This window comes from Schistocerca gregaria, chromosome X, assembly GCF_023897955.1.
Source record: "Schistocerca gregaria isolate iqSchGreg1 chromosome X, iqSchGreg1.2, whole genome shotgun sequence".
Classification (NCBI taxonomy): domain Eukaryota; kingdom Metazoa; phylum Arthropoda; class Insecta; order Orthoptera; family Acrididae; genus Schistocerca; species Schistocerca gregaria.
This window is the reverse complement of record NC_064931.1, coordinates 168593889-168620643: the sequence shown is the minus strand read 5'-3', so window position 1 is coordinate 168620643 and position 26755 is coordinate 168593889. Positions and strand designations below refer to the sequence as shown.

The following is a 26755-nucleotide window of genomic DNA, read 5'->3' as shown; positions in this document are numbered from 1 at the left end:
CTTCACTAATTATTGCTGCCTCATACAATTTTCTTTTTCTTTCTGAAGACACTTTAATACCTGTAGTAATCCAAGGTTTCTTTGAAAACTATTTGATTTTACATTTAGTAATTTTTTTGGCACAACAGTGTTCAAAAAGTGATATAAGTTTATCAAGAAATATGTTGTATTTATTGTTAGTATTTGGCTCATTATATACACCTCCCCAATTAACATTTCTTACTCACTCTCTGAAGTGCCCTATAGGTATCGGCTTGACCAGACTGTAACCTTTGCTTAGTGGTTTCTGAATTATACGCCCTGCCAGGTTTTGAAAGTTAATTAGTTGTGCATCACGGTCTGATAATCCATTTATCACTGTGAAGGCATGCATTAGTTTTACATCCTCTTGCTGTACAACTTCATTATCTATTAGAGTGCTACTGTCATGATCTATATAAGGGAAGTTGATCACTGCTTCTAAGTTATATGTCATTAATAACACTTCCAATTCACTTTTCCTATCAGAAATGTTTAGAATGTTTACACTGAAATCACCACAAATTAATAACCTCTTCCTTTTGTCTGACAGGCAGCGTAATAGGGAGTCAAACCTTTTTATGAATAGCTCCTAATCTCCTAATGGGGACCTGTACACTGGTGCTAATATCAATGCTACATTGTCTACCTGTAGTTCACATGCACAAACTTCAAAGTGCTGATTGACACAAAATTTGCTTACTTCTATAGTTTTGTACTTGTTCCCTCATTTTGTGTTAATGGCAACTCATCTTTTATCCACGCTAAACCTGCAGGTGTAAGATGCTAAATTATACCCATTTATACTGACACTTTCCATTGCCACAGTTATGTGGTGTGAAGGCAGACAAAGTATATCAATCTCATTCTTATGTTTGAGGTCATGTAAACACACTAACAACTTATTTACTTAATTTTTTATTCCACTGATATTTTGATGAAGTAAATTGGTACTACCCTTAGCTTTATCTCTGTTTAGTGTACGTGGAACTTCTTCTATTATTTTTTCTTGGTCCTTGTCTGTTTGGACTTTGGCTTTAACCCAAAAAAGTGGTTTTCCTGGTCTCATTAAACACAGGGATCACTCCTTGTGTGACACTGCCCCCCCCCCCCCCCCTGCCCCTACAGTACCTGCTAGCAGTGAAGCTAACTTATCTTTCCTCTTCCTATTTAGGTGCAGGCTGTGTATAGTGTATCCCACCTACCAGTAGCATCAACTGGAACAACACTTATGTGAGATTTTGCTGGTGACTGTAGCATCCTGTTCATCTCAGTCTTAACACGTCTTACAACAGTGTTTACCCAGGGCCAATCGTGGCACTGAAAGACCTCCACAACCCCAACATTTGTGCACCCAGTTTCTTCTCCTATTTTGTCCAGGTCACTCCTAATACTATATGTAGGATTCATAGCCAGACTGTTTCCTGCTTCCCCAACTAATTACCTTATCTTCTTTTTCAAAGTCACAGCATAGCTGACCTTAGTTTCCTGCCACCTGGCTGAGGCTAGCACTTGGTTTCACAAAACTTGCCACCTGGTACCCTGCACGTAATTTCTCTAAAAGCTGCTGGCCTACACCCCTCCCATGACTGCTACCTAGAAGCAGAATTCTTCTTTTCCTATTCTGATTTGTTGCCGACCTGTCATTTTTCTGTAAGCTAATATTCTGCTTCAGCCTACATTCAACTACATCTGTATGAGGCCCTTATTTATTTATTTATTTATTGTTCCGTGGGGCCACATTAAGGAGAAGTCTCCGTGGTCATGGAACAAGTCAATACATGAAATTATAACACGATTGTAGAAGCAGATAAAATGAAATATAAGAAACATATTCAGGAGACAAGTCATTAGTTTAAATAAAGAAAATTAAGAACGTAACACTGGAATTTGCATAATTTTTTAGCTCTCCCAGGAGCTCCTTGACAGAACAGAAGGAGTGAGCCATGAGTAAACTCTTCAGTTTAGACTTAAAAGTGTTTGGGCTACTGCTAAGATTTTTGAGTTCTTGTGGTAGCTTACTGAAAATGGATGCAGCAGAATACTGCACTCCTTTCTGCACAAGAGTCAAGGAAGTGCATTCCACATGCAGATTTGATTTCTGTCTAGTATTAACTGAGTGAAAGCTGCTAACTCTTGGGAATAAGCTAATATTGCTAACAACAAACGACATTAAAGAAAATATTTACTGTGAGGGCAATGTCAAAATTCCCAGGCTATTGAATAGGGGTCGACAAGAGGCTCTCGAACTTACACCACACATGGCTCGAACAGCCTGTTTCTGAGCCAAAAATACCTTTTTGGAATCAGAAGAATTACTCCAAAAAATAATACCAAATGACACAAGCATATGAAAATATGCGAAGTAGACTACTTCCTCCACTACTTCAGATAGCAAGCCAAACTGGTTTACTAACTCAATTTCTATAGTTTTTTCAGCAGTTCCCCTTTTTCGCCCTTTGATTCCTACCATTTCCCAGCACCCAATATCTTTTTCCCCCCATAGCCTACAAAATTCCAAATTCACATTTGATAATTCAGCCATAAGGGTACAAATTTTTGCCTCCTGCTCAGAGATTTTTCTGTCCTTTCTACGTAACCCTCATTACCATGGAAGGGCCTCATTATCTACCCTGTTTCCTCACTGCTTCATTCGCCCCAATGAAACCATAACCTACAGTCTTGACAGAACACCCCCCCCCCCCCCCCACTTCAGATTTCTAAGCTAATGTAAATAAACATTTAAACTTACTTTCAAAAGTATTAACTACCTACCTATACTCTATATGATCAACATGAATTAATTTAACTTTGAACTGCTCAGTCTAGTAAATAAATAAATAAATAAATAAAGGTCTACACTCACACAAAATTTATGCCTAAAATGTAAACAAAATGAAAGACTATCGGTTTTTATTAAATACTTTCTTTTTGATCTAAATACGTTCAGAAAAGTGAAACATTCAATAGATAGCCTATCAAAGAAGTAAATGCACTAGTCTAAAATGTAATATTAACTAAATTACCTCTTATTTCAATATTAATCACTTAACTTATCAAGAGCTTCATGGACGTACGTCTGCCAGAGATATTAGACCATCAGATATTAGCTCCCCAAATGTTGCTTAGTGGTGATAATGTAATGGGCATGAGGGACATTGATGTGTGGGCAAATGTTGTAAAATGTGATAAGCAAGAATCCAGGTCATAATAGAGTGAGGATTGGAGAAGTGATGAAGGAAGTGATTTGTGTTCTTGATATAGAAAATTAAGTTGTGGTCAGTGGATTGGAAGTGTTGGGCAACTAGAGCAAAGATTACTTTTATGGGTGCACAGTAATTACCATGGAACAATCTAGGATGGTTAGATTTACAAATTTTAGGAAGCACATAAAAAGTGACTGTGCATGGAGATATCTTAGATGAGGAGGGAGAATCTGCTGAGGAATTTGCATTGGTATTAGAGTTTATGATGAACTTCTAGGATGGGACAACTGTTGTTGGGCCTTTAGGTGAGAGCGTAAGACAGTTGACCTATACCTTCTGTCAGGTAATCAGTGTAGTTCTTCATGATAATGGCAGTATCTTTGTCTGCATGGCTGACAATCAAATCAGAATCTCTTTTACAATTGTGAAACTGTTCTTTCCTCCACTAAGAGGTTTACGTTCTCAAGAAGAGACCTGGGAAAGGAAGTTGAGATCAAGTTGGAGGTAAGGAATAACTGGAAGGTAATCAGAGCTGATTGGGTGAGATTGGAAGATGGTAATACTTGGACAGAGGTATTATAGAAAGGTAAGGTTCAGAAGGAAATTGTTTCCACTATACAGATCCTGCAAAGGGGAATAGATGTTTGACAAACCCAGCATCACTGAATTTAGACCTTTGGAATAGGAAAAAAACTTCTGTGGCATCATTGTTAATAGTGGATAGGTTGACACCAGCGTTCTGGATTTATTTGGCTTGTAGATTTTTTGAAGCATTTGGAGGGAATTTTGATAGATCTTGTTGATGGAAGAAGTGAATAAGGTGAAGGGCTGCATGTTACAAGGGGTTGACAAGGTGGTTCACTGAATATGGAGTGGATATAGTTGAACAATGGTATTCCAAGGCAGGAATAAAATGACAGAAGATTGGAAAACTTGTGGAGGTGAGTTTGGAGTAAGCTACCAGTAGTTGGAGACTGAGAAGTTCAGAATGATAGATGGGTGCAGATGATTTGATTGTATAATAAAAATATTGTATGGAGAGGTGTAGTGAACACATCAGTTTTAATGTGATCATATTTTAAGGTGACAAACATTACACATGTGGTTGAAACAAATTACTCTCGTGAATTATTAAATTACAAGCATGATCTCACTTCCATTGCGCTATGGATAAAATTGCATGGAGTGCACATTGCAAAATAGTTTCTTCCACCCTGAGCCATCAGCATTTACTAGGAAGGATCAGAGGTACACAAGACAAAATACATACCAATACCGTAACCAGGTACATAGGACAAAGATTTGAGGAACTAAGAAGAAATGCTGGAGCATTTTCTAAATGGGCAACTTAAATATGATTTATGGAGTCAGCCACATGAAGTTCTTGTTGATTGGTTAACTCTTTGACTGCTATTGACAAGTTAACTTGTTATGCTCAACTGCTTCCCAGGTGCTATTGATGAGTTTATGTGTGGCCTCTGGGTTCTCATTCAGCACAGTTGATGGCTTAACTTGGGCATCCATGCTGATCCTTCAGTGCCAATCAAAAGTATAGCTATGCCACAACTCTGGTACCAGTGTGCTGTTAGTAAGTTTAAATGTACAGCAGATTTTCTGTTCCACACCTCATTAGCTTTTTACAGTTCTGGTCACGGAGTTCTCTTCCTGTAATGTGTCTGTTGTGATCTCATTTTTCTGCATTTAGTTTCATTTCGTGTCTTAATATTCATCAGGATTTGGTAAAAAGGCTTTTGTCATCATTTGTGCTACAAAGAAAATGACAAAGGTTTCATAGTTTCACTGAGGAAGAGATCATAAAGATGCTGACAAAGATTGATGGTGGGGATGAATTATTCAATGTTGATGTAAGTGATAACTACTACTCATATTCTGAAAGCAACAGTCCTAAGCTATCAATGTTAACAGGTGTAAACCACAGTCCTATGTTTCAACAAGAGATGTAATTGATAGTTCATGTGAATTCAAAGACTGAGACAGTGATAGTGAAATGCTTAGAAAGAAATTACAGTTTAGTCACAAATTTGACAGGGAAGAAAATGATTTTCATCCAGTTAATCACAGTTTTGATGATTCACCATCTGGAAACAAGTGTCAACCAGGAAATTATCCAAGCACTCTGTTAGACTTCTTGTTATTCTTCACAGTAGATATGATGACATTTATGGTGATGAGGCAGTCAGTTTTATTTATTCAAGTAAACTGTTTTAGAATCACTGCATTTATGATTATCAAAGGAAATAGATACAGGATGTGAAGAAATGTACTGTTTCATATCTGTTTATTTTCTCATGCCTCCCACAAAGCAGCTAAAAATTAACAGGTATTAATGCAGAGAAGTTTTTATGAGCAAGCCAGTTTTCAGTGAAGTTACGTATAGAGAACAGCTTCTTTTACTTTTTAAAATGCTGGATTTCAGTGACACCTCTGCCATTTTAAAATTGGGACCAGTATTGGTAATGTTTGTACGGTATCCCTTAGTGAATTCAACCTGTAGCAGAAATTTTGCATTTACAAAAGCCTGTTGTTGTTAAAGAGTGTTTATATCTTTCAAACAATTTATTCCATCAAAATGGAATACAGTTGATCTAAACAAAACATATGTGGTGTGACTGTCAGACTGGCTACGTCAAGTGGCAACATTTATGGAACATGCACACACCCTTTACAGTAACAATATATATTAAAGCCACACTTGTTTGCCTGGCTTTGCAACCATGTGGTACTGTTCACAGTAACAGGCACAATAAGCAAAACTTCAGAAAAAACTGAAATGAGGAGATATTTGATGTCAAATAATACGGTGCTTTCCAATAAGTGGCGCAAGGAAAGGGAAGTGTAGATACTATCTACATGTAACACTATAGAAATGTTAGAGACAGTAAAAAAATTGACAGCAATACTGGAGAAAAATTAAGAAAATGAAATGAACTGTAGAATGTAACTTGAATATGATAGAAATGGATTGTTTTGTTATGCTGTGAAGCTATGTTGGCTCAATATGAAAAACAATGAAATGATATAGAAAGTTCCTTTTTCTTTTTATCAATATGGGCATTATATATGCTCATGTTCTACCCAGGTTAGTGACAGGTCAAAAAAAGTGAGTAGCAGAGTTTCATTTCTTGCTGGAAAGGGAACTCCAGAAAAATCAGTAAAGGAAGGTGCTGTGATGATAATCCTGTATGTCTTGTGGGGAGCTATTTCATTTAACTTTCATGGACTTCTGTAAGATTGTACAGCAAATGGCTTACTTGACAGCACAAGGTAATTAAAAAAGATTGCCAAGAGCTGGCTATAGGGCTCAATGATGTAGACAGATTTTCTAGACCTTGATAACTGAGACACTGCTAGAATTGTATGATGGCACTGATTAAGCAGATTGAATTCTGGCTTATGCTGATGATAACTTGAAAGTGGTCTCTGGGGCTGTGAACAGAAGCTTGAAGAAAATTAAACCCTGCACATACAAAGAAGCAGTGTTGTTGCAGGGATGTGACATTAGCAATGACTGCAGATAAAAATACATACACATTGCCTAAGGGGCAAAATTTCCTTAAACTGGAATCCAACTTGTAAACTAGGCTACAGTTGAAGCTTACATAACACTGTTTACAGATGTTTAGGGGTATTATTTTATGACAGAAGAAACTTATCAGCACACATAGATACATTCTCTTAAAAGTTGGCTAAAATTTTGCATAAAACTGCCAATGTCAACACTGCCAGTTATAACTAACTACAAGTGACTGGATGTTGAAAAATCATACCACAATGCAGTCCTGTTTGCCAATGTGGGCTTTGTAGTAACTGCTTGGACTCACAGGCTTCATCCGATATGCTACAAGGCTACCCTATAATGCACACTGTGAGAAATTCTCCTGTGAATAGTGCAAGTCTTCTGTACTTCACCACCAGAGGTTCCCATCATTAATTTGGGAACATGGCTATTGATCACTCAATTCCTCAACTATACTGTAGATGTTATCTATACTCCTTCCATTATTTGAAACCTGAATAATTTTTTGTTCTTAAATTTCCACTGGCTAGTGATTAACTACTTTTAAATTACCACTCATAGACACTTTTATGACTTTCTAAGAATAATATTATGTGGCACTGATAGCACACTGTTTTTTGTAACATTCTCCTTTGATGAAATGCTTAGTGTGTTGCTTGTCAGTTTTTATCTTTTACAGGAAAAACGTAAACTGCAGCTTCCTGCTTGGACTGCTGGTTATTATCCAGATAAATTAAGGACACTGGCTGCCAGAAGTTTGGCTTTGTTTTCCGAAAGTCAGACCATGAAACGTCTTAATGGAGGTTTGTCTTTTGCTTCTCTGACTGATGTTAGCAGTTGTGCAATAATTATGTAAGATATTCTAAAATAATTTTAAATTTTTCAGGTCCTTTAGTGAAACACATTGTAGAGAAAATGCAGTCACAAAGTAACACTTCAAGAACTGTGTCTCCAAAATTTCTCATGTTTTCTGCCCACGATGTTACCATTGTGAATGTTCTCCAAACTATGGGGTTCACAGATCTATTAAAGCCACAGTATGGTGCAGCAGTTATCATTGAACTTCATTCAACAAATGACAGTTATTATGAAGTTAAGGTATGTAGACATTGCATATAAAATAGTAATTAGATGTCTTAAATTTTGTTGACTGCACTGACATTCTATATGTTTATTTGTGTAAATTAGTCATGCTAGGTACAAAATATGATAGATTGTGCTTTGATTAGCAGAAGATCATCAAGGTAGTTCTGCTCATATTGACTGTTTTATTCATGTTGTTATCATTCAGCCAGTACAAGGGCATTTCATTTGCTTTTGTCTAGGTCATTTCTTTTCTGCCATTGTGAAATGTTAGGTGAGAAAAAGGCTGCATTATCAACAAGTAACACTAGTACTGTTGATGGTAGGTTTCCGGGGAGATCATTACTAACAGAATGTAGAGTATTAAATGTAGCATTGAGCCTTGTGGTACTCCTTAGGTAATGGATAATTTATTTGAAGGAGTTGTTCTTCCATCAGGTGTTGTTATTTCCATCAGATGCATTACATTTGACAGACAGGATTGGAAAAACTGATTGTAGACACATCTTGTAATATATATATTCAGTTATGTAAGAGCAGATATTAATTTACTAGTTCAAAGGCTATTGTTGGATTCATAAAAAGATTAGAAGGATAATATTTTAGATTGACTCACACTGTTTCAGATCATTAAATGAAGAGAGAACTTCAGTGTTTGAATTATTTTCTTATGGATGCCAAACTGATTTGCTGTTAATAAGGAGATGCTTTCAAGGAAGACAACACATACATTGTGGCCCATGTGTAACAGGCATATAAACTGCAGAAGATGCATCCTCCACAAGATCTGGTGATTTTCAGATAACCAAAAGCAGTCGGAAAACCAAATGCAGTCATAATAAATAAATGAATCTGTGTGATGACAGATCCCAGGACACTAACTTATGGAACATTTGATTGTATCACACACAAATTTTATCTCATTACCAACCTTTTTTATTATGTAGCTAGGTACATCACTGAGGTTAAATAAGAGGGAAAGTTCATATTCTTTATAATTTGGAGAATGTCTTTCAAAGTTGTACTTGTTAAGGAATGAGATTTCTCAGATATAGAGCATTTTAAGTGGAGATATTTTGCTGGTGGAGAGCAGCCTGCTGATAAAATATTATCTGTAACTTAAAAAATGTTTATGTGCTGTATTACTAATGTCTGATATCATTTTCTTGTTGACCACTGAAGTATAAAGTTTCTGGAGTTAATGATTGGTGCCAATATGTAAAGTCTTCCTTTACATGGTTCCTTGAAGCTCTTAAGTATTCTGATGCTGTGAAGCCTTCAATATGTCTTGTGGGGATGAAAATATGTAATGATGTGGAACTTATTTGTGGTAAGCTAAACCTTAAAAAGAAACCCTGGTGGAAAAATTAGATAAAATTTGGCCACCAGAGCAAAGGCAGCTAGGTATAATGAATTTCTTCTACAATTATACAGAGTTCATGCAAAACAACTTATTCAGCAACTAGCTACAGTTTATTGTAGATTACTGAAGTAGCAAATTGGTCTGAGTGATTTAGACAAGGCTCAAGTCATTTCTGTTGCCACTTTTGAGTGCCACTTTGCAATCAAATTTAGTTTCCCAGCTCTGTCTGGATTCAAGATATGTAAGCTGTTGGAAAAAAAACAGCCTTATGGATTGCAAAGACAAAATATTGTTGAATTATTAAGAAGAGAAACAGTTCTTAACCACTCCATTTAGAGAAGTTACCAAGTTTCTGCTGTAATGCCAATGGAAATCTAGAAAATGGTGGAACATTTTGCCACGGTCACTGCCCCTGCTAGTTAGGATCCAGTTTTTCAATAATGCGAAGTGTTTGTAGAAATGGATTGTTGGGACTTTTATTCTACCAATCATGAAGCTTACAGTAGTCCCTTCTGCATGTTGGAGCTTTAATTTGTTTCGTCTGCAACTTCTCATGTTACCTGGTCATGATAGTTGATTACAGTATGCTACAGGAGCTCATAGCAAGAGAATTAAAGAAATGCCCACCCCCCCCCCCCCCCTCACCCTTATAAAATGGATTTAGGTAATGGGGTATTTCATAATTGGTGGAGCAATGCTTTTTCAACCCCCTATTAAAAATTCGGGAAGGACTGCACATGCTCAAGTAGCTCTTAAAGTGTTGCGCTTACCACCTACATAGGAAATACTAGGTGGTTACATTTAAACATAAGAGTTCAGAGTGATACAGTGCATGCCATATACATTGCAGGATGGTGACATCATCATAGTTATGTTCATTAATGAGTGCACTTATGAAGTACGCTGAAAAAGATAATAGTTCCACTTTCTGCCACAAGGTGAAAATATGGTGCTGTAAGCAATCAGAATGCATGTGTAATGTTCCCTGTTTCAATGTCAGGATGCTGTTTGTCACTGGGCAATGCGTGTTGACTTCTTTGTGAAGTGACTGTTGGTATAAAGGGTTAAGTTTTGCATATGGAATGTAATGACTGTTGAGAAGAAAGATCATGCACTGCTGGTAAAGTTGTTTTATCATAACACCAGCAATAGCAGCACTGCATTGTGGGAATATCATCAACAGAAACAACTGCAAAGAGGCCTGATGTTAATAAATGGGCTATAAAATATGATCAAGAAATTTGAAGAAACAGATGAGTAATGTGGTGCAGGAGGGAGAGGGAGGCAACTCATTCCCACAGCAGTTCTTGATGAAGTTGTTGTAGCTATAACCTGCCATGCAGCATGTGCTTCAGATTCTGCAACCAGTGCTCAAGCTGTGTCATGGGAATTCTCTCTGTCCTGGGAAACAGTTAAAAAGATTTTGTGATGTATTTTACACTGGTGCCCTTACAGTATTAAGAATGTGCATCAAATGAAGCCTCAAGAAAGGCTACTACTTCATGACTTTGTCCATCAGTTTTTGGCACAGATGGAACTGGGTGACACGTGGCCATGTAATATCCTTAAGGTGGACGAAGCTCATTTTACTCTGCACAGTGTTGTGTATGTCCAGAATTGTCACATATGGAGTTGTGCAGGAACATCCATTACACACAACTTATGTGACTGAGTGATGGGATTTTATAAGCTCCTTCATTCTCAGTCTGTTTTTCTTTGAGGATGACACCTCACAGGCCTTAAAGGTGTACACTGGCATCTGCATAACATAAGGACCTCCTTGTGCAACAAGTGATTCCAACTTTGCAAAAATGCAACTGTGTCCACACCAATATTTTCATGCAGGATTGGGCAACATCACATGTTACTTGCCTGGTGAAATATTTGTTTTGAATAACCTTCAGTAATGACCACATCACCTCTAGGCAAATTTTATGTTCTGTACATAGAGTATGCTCTAGGTTCTTCTTTGTTTTGGAATAATGTAAACAGGTAATGTTCAGTGTTTAAGTGTTAATACAATCAAATGTCCTTAGGTGGTAAATGAATGTTTTGTTACATTTCCTCTTAAATTGTTACCTAATAATAGCACTGCGTCATGCGTAATTCAATTCCTCAAGCAGAAGTGTATGAGTTAAACATCTGAACTGAAACTGTCATACAACAGAAGCAGTACGCATCTGGACATGGGTTCCTCTTCAAATTACTATGTATTGAGTCCCCTATACAAGTTGTAAAACTTTGTAATGGGGATTTCTGAACTCCCTGTATGAGGTTTGTGGGGCACACTTGATTTTAAGCTTCATTGCTGCTACATCATATGGACCTGAGAGTAAGGTTCTTCAAAGATCTCGATGTTTTAAAATGGGTGTCATAGTATGTCATAGGTAGCAGCCTGTATATCCTAGTTCGACAGAGTCTTTGTGTAATACCAGCTTGGGTTTGGATGATAGGTTTAAAATAATTCATGTGCAGTGTACTGTGAGAGAATTAGTTTAGTCATTGGGGTGTTTTCAATGAGCCCTGTTCCCAGTCTGTGTTTGGATTGGTGAGGCCCCACATATATCAGGCAGTGAGTCTACATGGTGCAGTGGTCTTCTATGTTATAAAAAACACCACAGGCAACTGTATGCCTGCAAGTAACATTTTATTCATGTCATTGCTTGCCCACAAACGTAACAACCATTTCATAATCTGTAAGCAACAGTGCCTTTTGAATCCAAATAAAACTTTTGTTTTAGAGGCGGATGTGAAAAATGAATAAAGACTGAGATGGTGCCTCTTCGGCTTCTTGGGTTTGAAACAATTTAAAAATAAATGAGCTTTGTACATATATTTAAGTCTTTATTCTGTAAAATTTTAAACAAGTATGTACCTCAACTTTATTGTAGTGTATAAACAATGATGAGCAAAAGCATTTTCACCATTGGCACCATGAGACTGAATACTACCTGGTGGTGATGCAAGCAAGTCACGTGGCAAAGAAAATATATAAATGAAGCAGAGACAATTATGGAATCATTCTAGGAATGATAAGGGCCACAAATGGGGAAACCCACTAACACATAAATTTGTTTTAACAAAGTGTACATTGTTACAGGCTGGCACCAAGGAATGAGAATCAAAAAAATGGCCGAGCTCATTGGCTATTCTCATGCTACACTTGTGAGCATCTATGGAAAATGGTTGAAGGATAGTGAAATCATCAATAGGCAACAAAGTGTTGGATGTCTATGCATCATTACAGGACATGGAGGTTGAAGGATTGTCCACTCTGTGATGCCGGATAGATAGTGATCTGTGGTAGAGCTGATAACAAAGTACAATGCTGGTGTAGGCACAAGTGTTTCAGAGCACACCATTCAGCATAAATTGTTGAACGTAGGGCTCTGCAGCAGACATTGTCTGTATGTTCCCTTGATGATCTGACAGCATTGTCAAATATGGTTGCAGTTGGCATGGAATCATAGAGACTGGGCTCTGGATCAGAGTCATGCTAAGGTGATACTGAACTGCTGATAAAACTGCCAAAGTCGTAACACCCCACTCCATTCCCTTGACCCCCCCCCCAAACCCCCTCCCCACCATCCCACCCTCCCCCTTGCCTGCATGCCAACCTCCTCTGCCATTAAATTATTTTCCTGCAGTTTTCCCTACACAGATACTCTTGTAAGTATAGTTTAATAAAAATGGAACATTACTGAAAAACTTGCTTAAATTAACCATATTGATAATATAAAATATTACATACAGCAAATTAAAAGTATCAATGCAGTAAATAAATTAAACATTGTATAAATTTTCTGAAAACCTGCGAGTAAAAAATCTAAATTTTATTATTTATGACAATTGTTGCACACTGTTTTCAGTATGATATATAATACATTTTGTTTCTCATAAACTACAAGGGGCCTCCAACGAGTAATACAACCCATTTTTTTCCTCAGCCAATTTTGGTTGAAAAATTCAGAACTTGTTGTGGGACATCATGGAATATTCGGGCTTCAGTCCCTATAGTTTCAGGAAGTTCTGATAAGTTGCGGTGCTGTGCATAGCCTTCAAAATGGGACCTGCAACAGAGGTTCATTCCAAGCAGAGAGCTGTCATTCAGTTTGTTTTGGTGGAAACCCAGAGCATCACAGATATTCATATGCACTTGATGAATGTCTGTGGAGACCTGGCAGTGGACAAAAGCATGGTGAGTCATTGGGCAAGGCGTTGTCATCATTACAGAAAGGTTGTGCAAACCTGTGTGATCTCCAACGTGGTGGCTGGCTGCACACAGCTGTGATTTATGCAATACTGGAACACGAGGACACTCTCATGAGGTGATCGGTGGATCACAATACAACACCTTGCTGCACAACTGGATGTCTCTGTTGGTAGTGGTGACACACTTGTCCACCAGCTGGAGCACTCAAAGGTGTGTGCCCACTGGGTTTCTTGCCACCTAACAGAAGACCATAAAGAGCAATGAAGGACCATGTGTACAGAATTGCTTGTGCATTACAAGGTTTGATAATGACAACTTTTTGTCGAACATCGTCAGAGGTGCTGAAACATGGGTTCATCACTTTGAACCAGAAACAAGAGTGATGTCCTCCCTCATGTTGCAACAATTGCCTCAGAGTTGTGTTGTGTTATCCTCAGGAAATTGAAGAAGTGACTTCAGTGTGTTCATTGCCACAAAAATGGAAACAAACATCTCTTTCTCCATGATAACCAAGGCCTCACACAAGTGTGTGCACCTGAGAGCAGCTCACAAATTTCATTGGACTGTTGTTCTTCATCCACCTTACAGCCCAGATCTTGTACCTTCCATCGGTTTGGCCTAATGAAGGATGCACTCCACAGGAAGCAGTATGTGAATGATGGGGAAGTTATTACCGCAGCAAGATGTTGGCTCTGATGTCAACCATTAGAGTTGTCCCATTTGAGCATACAGGCCCTCCCAGTAAGGTGGCATAAGACCATCACATTGAACAGGGATTATGTTGAAAAATAGAATTTTGTAGCCAAAAGAGTGGGGAATAATATGGCATACTTCAATCTGTTTTCAGAAAAAATATGTTACATTACTTATTGAATACCCCTATTTTAATTGTGCTTAAATTACTAATCAGAAATAAAATAAAAAGGGTTACAATTTTAATTTGCAGTTTCCTCATTTGAGTGAAACAAGTTCATTGACTATGTTATAAAATTCACACTTAGCAGCTGTGTTCTGTTGACAAAATATCTAAATTTGACAGTCAGCTTTCACCATAATTGACCTTAAGTAGCTTCTCTTATTATCTAAAATTGTGTGCTGCAATCACTGGTGTTCTCTTTAAATATCCTTAAAGCTACTTTGATGACTGGATAAGGATTCCTTGACCTATCCTTTACAAATATCCAAAAGGGGGCCATATCACTGCTTTTCACCTGTTCTTTCAGCTGGAACCTGATAGCAGCTGTTTTGTTAACTAGCTTGTCTGTGCCAATATTGCCATGAGATGTTGTGCATACAGTCCAGTCTTGAGGTTAGCATCACTGACTGGTGTGCTGTGGGTCACTAGTTCAAATTCAACCACCAGCAATTGGTATTTGTCAGCAAATTCAGCTTTACAGTTTTCAGGATAAGATTCAGAGGTTTCATTTACAGTGTTTTCTGACAGGTAACCAATATGAAATAGTGTGATATATGTAAACTCTACTTTGCATTTCATGTATTATTGTGTTATATACTTTAGCTGAAACAGCCTTTGGTCAGATAGCATATATTTGCTTTGAGTAACTAGATATATCACCATAGCAAAAAATCCAATGATGCAGCTGTGTCAGCCAAGCACTCTGTTGCCATTTAATTCATGTTGATGGTAGACATCTGTTCAGTGGTACTCATTTCTTTATGATAATACTGGGACAAAATGACACTGTAACCGCAGCATACATTTATAGTCATTGCCAGAGGGAAAGGCTTCTTCTTGCAGGCAGAAGATAACAAAATGAGGGTTAGCAGAACTTGCTTAGCTCTCCTTGGTAGTTCTTGAGCTGTCTTTTTTTTCCATGGACTTTTTTGCTCTCCCCCTGTGTTTGCACCCTTGGCAGGTGCCTATTTTTCCAAGTCCTCAGTACTGTTCTCTTGTGGAGCAAAGGAAACATGGCACTTGGTCAGATGAATCGAATTTCTGGTTATACCAAGATGATGGTCATGTCAGCATATGACATCACCCAGCTGGAAGGATGCTTGAAACATGCACTGCACCCTTGGTGTAGGTCAGTGGAGGCAGTGATACGATATGGGGGACATTCACCTTGGTTTTCATGGTACCTGGGATGATAATTGAAAGCAACATGACAGCTGTAGACTACATGAATGTTACTGTGGACCACCTGCACCTCTCTACACTAGACGTCATATCCAATGGCAATGGCACCTTCCAGCAGGATAACTGACCATTTCATGTGCCACAATCATGCTACAGTGGTTTGAGGGGCATGATATTGAACTCAGGCTGATTTCCTGACCACCAAATTTGCCCGATGTGAATCTGATGGAACACAGCTGGGATGTTATCCAATGTCAGTTCCTTGCTCACACACACCATCAGTCTGTCATTTGTGCACACATTTCTCCGGGAAAGTAATAGGGACTTGGTGACACCATGCCATGAAGAATAGCTGCTGTATTGTGTTCCAAAAAGGGCCAACATATTAGTATGTAAGTAGCCATAATGTTATGGCTCATCAGCGAATTTTAGAACTATATTCAGCTCTGAAGACACTGGAACAGATGAAATGTAATTGAAATAGAAAGTTTTTCACCTGTTCAGATTCCCTTGTTGTCCCACATGATAGATGCACATGTCAGGGAAAGTGATCCGAAATACAGAGTTACAACATTAGGATAAGCATGAATCATTTTACACTACCTGATAAAAAAATGTGAAGCACCCGGAAGTCGTGGTCATGGTCAGATGTCATTGTAACTTCATACATGTACACACCATTAGTGGGTATGTAAATGATTAGAGTTGTAATTATGTGCGACAGGTGGAACAGCCGCTGGAATATATTTGTGTTGTTCATGTGTAGTGTTGTTACCAGGCCTGGTAGGTTTTATGAAGGGTGTGAACAACATGAAATGTTGGCTGCTCACTGTGAAGGGCATGGAGATATTTCATCATCTAATGAGACTGTGTTATCAGCAACTTACAGAGTTTGAAAGGGGCCTCATTGTGGGTCCTCATTTGGCCACCTGGGCAAACTGTGCAATATCCATATATGTGGGGCATATGGATGTGACAGTGTCCTGGTATTGGACCACATGAGAATGTGACAGCAGGCATACTCATCATCAAGATTCTGGTTGATGATATCTGACAACACAAGAGATAGTCACTGTAATATCCACCAAGCACATCATAACCTCTTCACATCGTCACCTGCCATCCTGAAACAAGTAATGGGCTCCCTTCAACATTGTGTCATCCAACACCATTGGTCAGAGGCTACCAGCAGCTGGAATAGGAAATTAACATTCCTGGCAGTACATTGAGTGATTTCATGACTGACAAGCATTGGAAGCATGGACTGCTGATGAATGGTGTCACATTATGTTCAGTGATGAATTACAGTTCTGAACTACCCAGGATTTCCATCATTGACATAAATGCAGGCAGCCTGGAGAGACCCTGTTCTTCAGCTGTTTTGGAGAGGCACAGGGCTGATACTCCTGGGTTCACAGTGTGGGGAGCCAATCCTGTGCTAATTTAAGGTTGTGGTTGGAAATGATTGAGCGAACTCTGATGACACAATGGCATTTTATGGACATCACATGTCCACATGTGTTTCTTCTCGTGCCATTTTAACAGCACAATGCTTGTCCACACATGACACATGTCTTTATTAACTGACTGCATTGTGTTGAGGTACTACTATGGCCAGAATTATCCTCAGATCTGTTCCCAATAGAATGTGTGGGACCAGCCCAGATGTCAACTTTGTCCTGGTGCCAGTGTCTGGGACATCAAGGACCAGTTACGAAAGATGCAAAGCAGTTTGCCTTAGGGTAGTATACAACAGCTTTATGACATCTTTCCCAGCTGAACCAACACATGCTTACAGGCCAGAGGGGCTGAAATTTTAAACTGGTAAGTGGGCTCTTCGTAAATTTGACTCAGTTTTGTAATCATCAAAATAAACTGACTTGTCCTTTCCTGACATGAAATCCTGTGAACCGTGGATGAATGGCAAAAGGCACATTCAGTATTCTTAGATTTCCAGAAAACATTTGACACAATGCTATACTGAGAACTGTTAATGAAGGCACAAGCATACGGGATAGGTACTCGATATGTGAGTGGCTCAAAGGTTTCTTAAGTAACAGAGCCCAGTAAATTGTCCTCACCAGTGAGTGTTCATCAGAGACAAGGGTATCATCATGAGTGTCCCAGGGAAGTGTAATAGGACCATTCTTATTTTCTGTACCCATAAATGATTTGGCGGACATGGCAAGTAGCAGTCTGTGGCTGTTTGCTGATGATATTGTGGTGTATGGACAGATGTTGTCATTGAGTGACTGTAGGATGATACAAGATGACTTAGACAAAATTTCTATTTAATTTTCTAGTTGGTGAGATAAATAGCAGCTAGTTTTAAAGGTGGAAAAATGCAAGTTAATGCAGATGAGTAGGAAAAACAAACCCATAATGTTTGGATACAGCAATAGTGGTGTGCTGCTTGACAGTCACATCATTTAAATATCAGGGCATAACATTGCAAAGTAATATGAAATGGAATGAGCATGTAAGGACTGTAGTAGTGAAGGTGAATGGTCGACTTTGGTTTATTGGGAGAATTTTACGGAAGGGTGGTTCATCTGTAGAGGAAAGTGCATATAGGAGACTATGGTGATTTGTTGTTGAGTACTGTTAAAGTGTTTGGGATCTGCATCATGTCATATTAAAGAAAGACGTTGAACCAATTTAGAGGCCAGCTACTAGATTTGATACCAGCAGGTTCAGGCAACATGCAAGTATTTAGTATCAAGGCTCACTGCTGAGTGATTCTACTGCTGCCTACAGACATTTTGTGTAAGGACCAGAAGATAAGATGAGAGAGATCAGGGCACATACGGAAACATATAGATAGTCATTTTTTGCTTGATCTATTTACAAGTGGAACAGAAAAGGAAATAACTAGTAGTGGTACAGGGTACTCTCCATCACGCACCATACAGTGGCTTCGGGAGTATATATATATGGATGGAGACGCAGATCCTCTCAACACATTAAGTTTTGTCCTCTCCTCCCCTTCTGAATGCTTCACTTTTTTATTAGGTAGTCTATTTGTATATATTACTTCATATGGGTATACTATGAGAAAAGTAGCAATTTTAGATTCTACTCTTCCACTTACGCAGCTCAGTTGCTGTTTTATGTAACTTCACACAGAACACTATTAGTTGTGTACCTAATGACAATGTCAAAACCTCTTTAACACAAACATTAGAGTTAAGTTGAATTTACAACTTCAGACCAAATACTCTTATAAATTACAGGAGTGGTAGATAAGGTAAAATTTATAAATGCAATGCAAGCAGAACTGAGCTTTTTGGTTAACTTATTCACATGTTCATGCCATATCACTTTATTATCTATCTCGATGCTGAGTAGTATTGCACATAGTCTCATCTAGTGTGTGCAGACACCTGTAAATGACTTTTATTTGTATGGAATGGTGTAGCTTGCCTTTGTATGCTTAAATGTTTAGGTGTTGGCTATGAAATGGCTGTCATCATATTCTATAATTGTCCTGATTTTTTATGGGCACTTTTTCAGTCTAATTGTCATCAATAGCCATCATAATTCTGAAAAGTCCTCAAATGTCACGTACAGATAATTTATGTCAGTCAAGAACAAGGGTCTACCAAGCACTGAAGCATACAGGCCTCCATTACTTAATGTTTCCCTGGTCGGAATTTAATCTTATTCTTGTGGTTAATTTCAGTTCCTTTGTGGAGAAGCCTTTGTGGAATCCAAGTTGAGTTGTTATTAAAATTTTAAGGAATATGTTTCAACATTCTTTTGTAAAAAGCTGCCATCTCAGAAATTTTAAGAACTTGGAAAGGATTAAGTCTAAGCTACAGTTTGAAGTAACGTATTTTTACCACTTTCACAAGCAGGTGCTATTACTGTGTACCTCAGTCATTCATGAAACATACCTTTATGCATCAGAGTATTGTATGGGCCACAATCAAGTTAGGACAACATTTTAGTATTTTGCTTGTTATACTGTTATAATTAAAAGATTTACTGTTTTTCAGTGACCTAATGATTTTTGTGATCTCTTTAATGGTTTATTTTCAAAAACAGATGTCTGGAAGTGGAGTATTCTTTCTTTGTATAGTAACACTTCAGACTGTCTCTTTTGGGTTTGGAATTTTTTGTGCTAATTGACACAATCGAGAAGTTTACAATACAGCTTGCATGCCACCTTTGAATCTTCATAATAAATGTGTGGACCCTGTTCAGGTCTATCTCATGTATCTCAAGTGAAACCAGAACTTCAATTTTCTAGAAACGGATTAAAGGATGTTTGTTTTGTATGTCTGTTACCACACATACAAACAAGTTTTCTTACAACATCCTCATGGTCGCATTACTTCACTGGGGAGTGGATGGCTGCCTTTCATCATATGTCACTATATTCAGACAAGACGTTCCATTATAACAACAAAATATTTTACCAATCAAATATCACCTTATACACACAATATATTATTAAATTAATGCTGACTTTGTTACAGGTGTTGTATTTGAACAATGCTTCTGACAGTGAGCCACATGTTCTCAACACTCCTGGTTGCACAGACAATTGTCATCTGCAGCAGTTTGTAGATGTGATGAAGCCTGTTTTACCAGTAGACTGGACAGTGGAATGTCAAAAGTTAGACAGCTAAATAACAGATATTCAGCAAAGTGATTGAACACTTATATTAATGATCAAATATTTCATGCCATAAATGTGATCACACTGCCTCAAAAAAATTGTACCATATTCAGAGTGTATCTGATAAATGTGAGATTGAATTTTGTCACTTCTTTTGTAAATAAATATAAATTTGTTAGATGTAGATAATACATTTTTATGGAGAGAGAAGTTTCAGTCATGATGTATCTGCAGGAAATGTGGTCATCCTTATTTCAACGCAAAGCTATCAGAATTATAAACTTATTTTCTCATAATATACTTTAAAAGTTAAATCATAGACTTACATACAAGTGACTCACCAATGTTATTCTAAAGTCCAGTTTCAGTGTATCGTGATCATGCACAGTTCAACTATAATACATTATTTAATTTCATAAGCTACATGGAAACTAATCACTATTTAAAATAATGTAGGTTTACATATTTTAGTTCCTTTTGCTGTATTCTTGGTCAAGTAACAACATTATCATTCAATAATTCCTCTACTGAGCAATAACACTTTAGGAGTAGCATGCTGTACAATTTTCTCTTCAGAAAACTATTCTTGATTCTATTTTAATTTCTATCTTTCAATTTGTTACAAATCACCACTCCTATGTAGTGCAAAGTGTGGACAAAAACCTGAGAGTAGCACGCATGAACTTTTCTTTATTCCTAGAATTGTGTGTATGTTCGATTATTTATTTTATATATACACTCCTGGAAATGGAAAAAAGAACACATTGACACCGGTGTGTCAGACCCACCATACTTGCTCTGGACACTGCAAGAGGGCTGTACAAGCAATGATCACACGCACGGCACAGCGGACACACCAGGAACCGTGGTGTTGGCAGTCGAATGGCGCTAGCTGCGCAGCATTTGTGCACCACCGCCGTCAGTGTCAGCCAGTTTGCCGTGGCATACGGAGCTCCATCGCAGTCTTTAACACTGGTAGCATGCCGCGACAGCGTGGACGTGAACCGTATGTGCAGCTGCCGGACTTTGAGCGAGGGCGTATAGTGGGCATGCGGGAGGCCGGGTGGACGTACCGCCGAATTGCTCAACACGTGGGGCATGAGGTCTCCACAGTACATTGATGTTGTCGCTAGTGGTCGGCGGAAGGTGCACGTGCCCGTCGACCTGGGACCGGACTGCAGCGACGCACGGATGCACGCCAAGACCGTAGGATCCTACGCAGTGCCGTAGGGGACCGCACCACCACTTCCCAGCAAATTAGGGACACTGTTGCTCCTGGGGTATCGGCGAGGACCATTCGCAATCGTCTCCATGAAGGTGGGCTACGGTCCCGCACACCGTTAGGCCATCTTCCGCTCACGCCCCAACATCGTGCAGCCCGCCTCGAGTGGTGTCGCGACAGGCGTGAATGGAGGGACGAATGGAGACGTGTCGTCTTCAGCGATGAGAGTCACTTCTGCCTTGGTGCCAATGATGGTCGTATGCGTGTTTGGCGCCGTACAGGTGAGCGCCACAATCAGGACTGCATACGACCGAGACACACAGGGCCAACACCCGGCATCATGGTGTGGGGAGCGATCTCCTACACTGGCCGTACACCTCTGGTGATCGTCGAGGGGACACTGAATAGTGCACGGTACATCCAAACCGTTATAGAACCCATCGTTCTACCTTTCCTAGACTGGTAAGGGAACTTGCTGTTCCAACAGGACAATGCACGTCCGCATGTATCCCGTGCCATCCAACGTGCTCTGGAAAGTGTAAATCAACTACCCTGGCCAGCAAGATCTCCGGATCTGTCCCCCATTGAGCATGTTTGGGACTGGATGAAGCGTTGTCTCACGCGGTCTGCACGTCCAGCACGAACGCTGGTCCAACTGAGGCGCCAGGTGGAAATGGCATGGCAAGCCGTTCCACAGGACTACATCCAGCATCTCTACGATCGTCTCCATGGGAGAATAGTAGCCTGCATTGCTGCGAAAGGTGGATATACACTGTACTAGTGCCGACATTGTGCATGCTATGTTGCCTGTGTCTATGAGCCTGTGGTTCTGTCAGAGTGATCATGTGATGTATCTGACCCCAGGAATGTGTCAATAAAGTTTCCCCTTCCTGGGACAATGAATTCACGGTGTTCTTATTTTTTTTTTTTTTTTTTGCTAGGTCAATATTCTTTCATGTTACCTGTGTTTCCCCAAAAGGCAAATCCATATTTTAGCACAGATTCAAAGTAACTATGGTACACTATTTTTCTTGTGTACGTGTAGATTGTGTTGGCTTCAACTGTCATACCAAATGCCCGGCTGTTTAATTTATTTGGAAAGTGTGCAATATGTGAAGACTGTGACAGCTTTTCATCAGCGTGAGTTTCCAAGAAATTGACACAGTCTGCTTCTTTTAGTTCCTCAATTTTGCGGTTTATCTGAATACGATTTGTTTTTGATTGTTTGGTTTTATATTGCAATAGTTGAATGTTTGAAATATTTAATTTCAGTCCATTTCAGTGAAATTAGGTATCAAATTTCTTAGGGCACCTGCAACATTTTTGGGAAGTTTGTCTGCATTACTATATTCAATCAGCATTGGGCATGTGCATTATTTTTGGGAAGTATGCATTACTGTATTCAATCAGCACTGTTGTACCAACTGTAAATAATACTGAATGAAAATTTATGTTGAGTGGTGAGTCATTTACATAAAAAATGATGTTTGCCCTAATACAGAGCCTTGTGAAATTCCTTTTAAAATGGCTTTCCACTCTGATTCCATTTTCTGTTGAATGACAGCATATGACTTAAACTACTGTAAAATGCAACCCTCAATTCCATATTTTTCCAATGTGTGTATAAGTAAAAAAGTGGTTGACACTGTGAAAGGTTTTTGGTAAGTAAAAAAAAAGTTATTGTAGTTTCCTGAGAGTTTTCTGTGTAGTTTGTTAGTTAGAACTCTTTTTGCACAATTAATAGCATAATTTGTGCTTTTTCCTCTTGGGAAAACAAATTAATTTACTGAGATGACAAAAATTTTTTTTAATGAAATTTCTAGCTTGTATTACAGCAAGCTTTTGAAATACTTAAGAAAATGCTGGAAGATGAGAGAAGGGATGATAGTTTTCCATATCTTCTTTGGAGCCTTTTCTTGAATAATATTGATATCAGCATATTCCCCCCCCCCCCCCCCCCCTCCCTGTCCCATGAACCATGGACGTTGCCGTTGGTGGGGAGGCTTGCGTGCCTCAACGATACAGATAGCTGTACCGTACGTGCAACCACAACGGAAGGGGGATCTGCTGAGAGGCCAGACAAATGTGTGGTTCCTGAAGAGGGGCAGCAGCCTTTTCAGTAGTTAGGGGCAACAGTCTGGATGATTGACTGATCTGGCCTTGTAACACTCACCAAAACGGCCTTGCTGTGCTGGTACTGCAAATGGCTGAAAACAAGGGGAAACTGCAGCCATAATTTTTCCCAAGGGCATGCAGCTTTACTGTATGGTTAAATGATGAAGGCATACTCTTGGGTAAAATATTCTGGGGGTAAAATACTCACCCATTCGGATCTCAGGGTGGGGACTACTAAAGAGGACATCGTTATCAGGAGGAAGAAATCTGGCGTTCTATGGATCGGAGCATGTAATGTCAGATCCCTTAATCGGGCAGGTAGGTTAGAAAATTTATAAAGGGAAATGGATAGTTTAAAGTTTGATATAGTGGGAATTGGTGAAGTTCAGTGGCAGGAAGAATAAGACTTCTGGTCAGGTGAATACAGGTTTATAAAAACAAAATCAAATAGGGGTAATGCAGAAGTAGGTTTAATAATGAATAAAAAATAGGAGTGCGGGTAAGCTGCTACAAACAGCACAGTGAATGCATTATTGTGGCCAAGATAGACACAAAGCCCATGCCCACTACAGCAGTACAAGTTTATATGTCAACTAGCTCTGCAGATGATGAAGAAATTTATGAAACATATGAAGAGATAAAAGAAATTATTCGGGTAGTGAAGGGAGACAAAAATAATAGTCATGGGTGACTGGAATTAGAGAGTATGAAAAGGGAGAGAAGGAAACATAGTAGATGAATATGGATTGGGGGCAAGAAATGAAAGAGGAAGCCGTCTGGTAGAATTTTGCACAGAGCATGACTGAATCCTAGCTAACACTTAGTTCAAGAATCGTAAAAGAAGATTGTATACATGGAAGAATCCTGGGGATAGTAGAAGGTATCGGATATATTATGTAATGGTAAGTCACAGATTTAGGAAGCAGGTTTTAACTTGTTAAAAATTTCCAGGGGCAGATGTGGACTCTGACCACAATCTATTCCTGACTTGGATAAACTGACTAAACTAGAGGTTGTACAGAGTTTCAGGGAGAGCATAAGCGAACAATTGACAGGAACGAGGGAAAGAAATACAGTAGAACAAGAATGGGTAGCTCGTAAATTTCCAGGGGCAGATGTGGACTCTGACCACAATCTATTCCTGACTTGGATAAACTGACTAAACCAGAGGTTGTACAGAGTTTCAGGGAGAGCATAAGCGAACAATTGACAGGAATGAGGGAAAGAAATACAGTAGAAGAAGAATGGGTAGCTCAGAGGTTGTACAGGGTTCCAGGGAGAGCATAAGCGAACAATTGACAGGAACGAGGGAAAGAAATACAGTAGAAGAAGAATGGGTAGCTCTGAGGGATAAAGTAGTGACGGCAGCAGAGGATCAAGTAGGTAAAAAGACAAGGGCTAACAGAAGAAATAGTGAATTTCATTGAAATGGCTAAGCAGGGATGGCTAGAGGACAAATGTAAGGATGTAGAGGCTTATCTCACTAGGGGTAAGATAGATACTGCCTACAGGAAAATTAGAGACCTTTGGAGATAAGTGAACCACTTGTATGAACATGAAGAGCTCAGATAGAAACCCAGTTCTAAGCAAAGAAGGGAAAGCAGAAAGATGGAAGGAGTATATAGAAGGTATATACAGGGGCGATGTACTTGAGGACATTATTATGGAAATGGAAGAGGATGTAGATGAAGATGAAATGGGAGATACAATACTGTGTCAAGAGTTTGGTAGAGCACTGAAAAACGCGAGTCGAAACAAGGCCCCGGTAATACACAACATTCCACTAGGACTACTGACAGCCTTGGGAGAGCCAGTCCTGACAAAACTCTACCATCTGTTGAGCAAGATGTATGAAACAGCCGAAATACCTTCAGACTTCAAGAAGAATATAATAATTCCAATCCCAAAGAAAGCAGGTATTGACAGATGTGAAAATTACCAAACTATCAGTTTAATAAGTCACAGCTGCAAAATACTAAAGCGAATTCTTTGCAGACGAATGGAAAAACTGGTAGAAGCCGACCTCGGGGAAGATCAGTTTGGATTCCGTAGAAATACTGGAACACGTGAGGCAATACTGACCTTATGAATTATCTTAAAAAAAAGATTAAGGAAAGGCAAACCTACATTTCTAGCATTTGTAGACTTAGAGAAAGCTTTTGACAATGTTGACTGGAATACTGTCTTTCAAATTCTAAAGGTGGCGGGGGTAAAATACGGGGAGCGAAAGGCTATTTACAATTTGTACAGAAACCTAATGGCAGTTACAAGACTCGAGGGGCATCAAAGGGAAGCAGTGGTTGGGAAGGGAGTGAGACAGGGTTGTGGTCTCTCCCCATTGTTACACAATCTGTGTGTTGAGCAAGCAGTAAAGGAAACAAAAGAAAAATTTGGAGTAGGTATTAAAATCCATGGAGAAGAAATAAAAACTTTGAGGTTGGCTGATGACATTGTCATTCTGTCAGAGACAGCAAAGGACTTGGATGAGCAGTTAAATAGAATGGACAGTGTCTTGAAAGGAGGATATAAGATGAACATCAACAAAAGCAAAACAAGGATAATGGAATTTAGTCGAATGAAGTCAGGTGATGCTTAGGGAATTAGATTAGGAAATGAGACACTTAAATCAGTAAAGGAGTTTTGCTATTTGGGGAGCAAAATAACTGATGATGGTTGAAGTAGAGAAGGTACAGAATGTAGACCGGCAATGGCAAGGAAAGCATTTCTGAAGAAGAGAAATTTGTTAACTTAGAGTACTGATTTAAGTGTCAGGAAGTAGTTTCTGAAAGTATTTGTGTGGAGTGTAGCCATGTATGGAAGTGAAACATGGACGATAAACAGTTTAGACAAGAAGAGAATAGAAGCTTTCGAAATGTGGTGCTACAGAAGAATGCTGAAGATTAGGTGGGTAGATCACACAATTAATGTGGTGGTATTGAATAGAATTGGGGAGAAGAGGAGTTCGTGGGACAACTTGACAAGAAGAAGGGACCGATTGGTAGGACATGTTCTGAGGCATCAAGGAATCACAAATTTATTATTGGAGGGCAGCATGGAGGGTAAAACTCGTAGAGGGAGACCAAGAGATGAATACACTAAGCAGACTCAGAAGGATGTAGGTTGCAGAAAGTACTGGGAGATGAAGAAGCTTGCACAGGATAGAGTAGCACAGAGAGCTGCATCAAACCAGTCTCAGGACTGAAGACAACAACAACAACAACAACAACAACAACAACATCAGCATATTATTGTATCCATAGAAGATAGCCAAGTCT

The 26755-nt window shown here is 39.0% G+C and overlaps 1 protein-coding gene across 1 annotated transcript in view; it reads left to right on the top strand.

Moving 5' to 3' along the window:
- Positions 1-26755, top strand: part of LOC126298982 (lysosomal acid phosphatase-like) — a 725001-nt gene that overhangs the window by 129874 nt on the left and 568372 nt on the right. The window contains exon 5 of the mRNA XM_049990605.1: positions 7442-7565. Within this exon, the coding sequence (XP_049846562.1) occupies positions 7442-7565 (124 nt within the window). The remainder of the gene's footprint in view (positions 1-7441; positions 7566-26755) is intronic.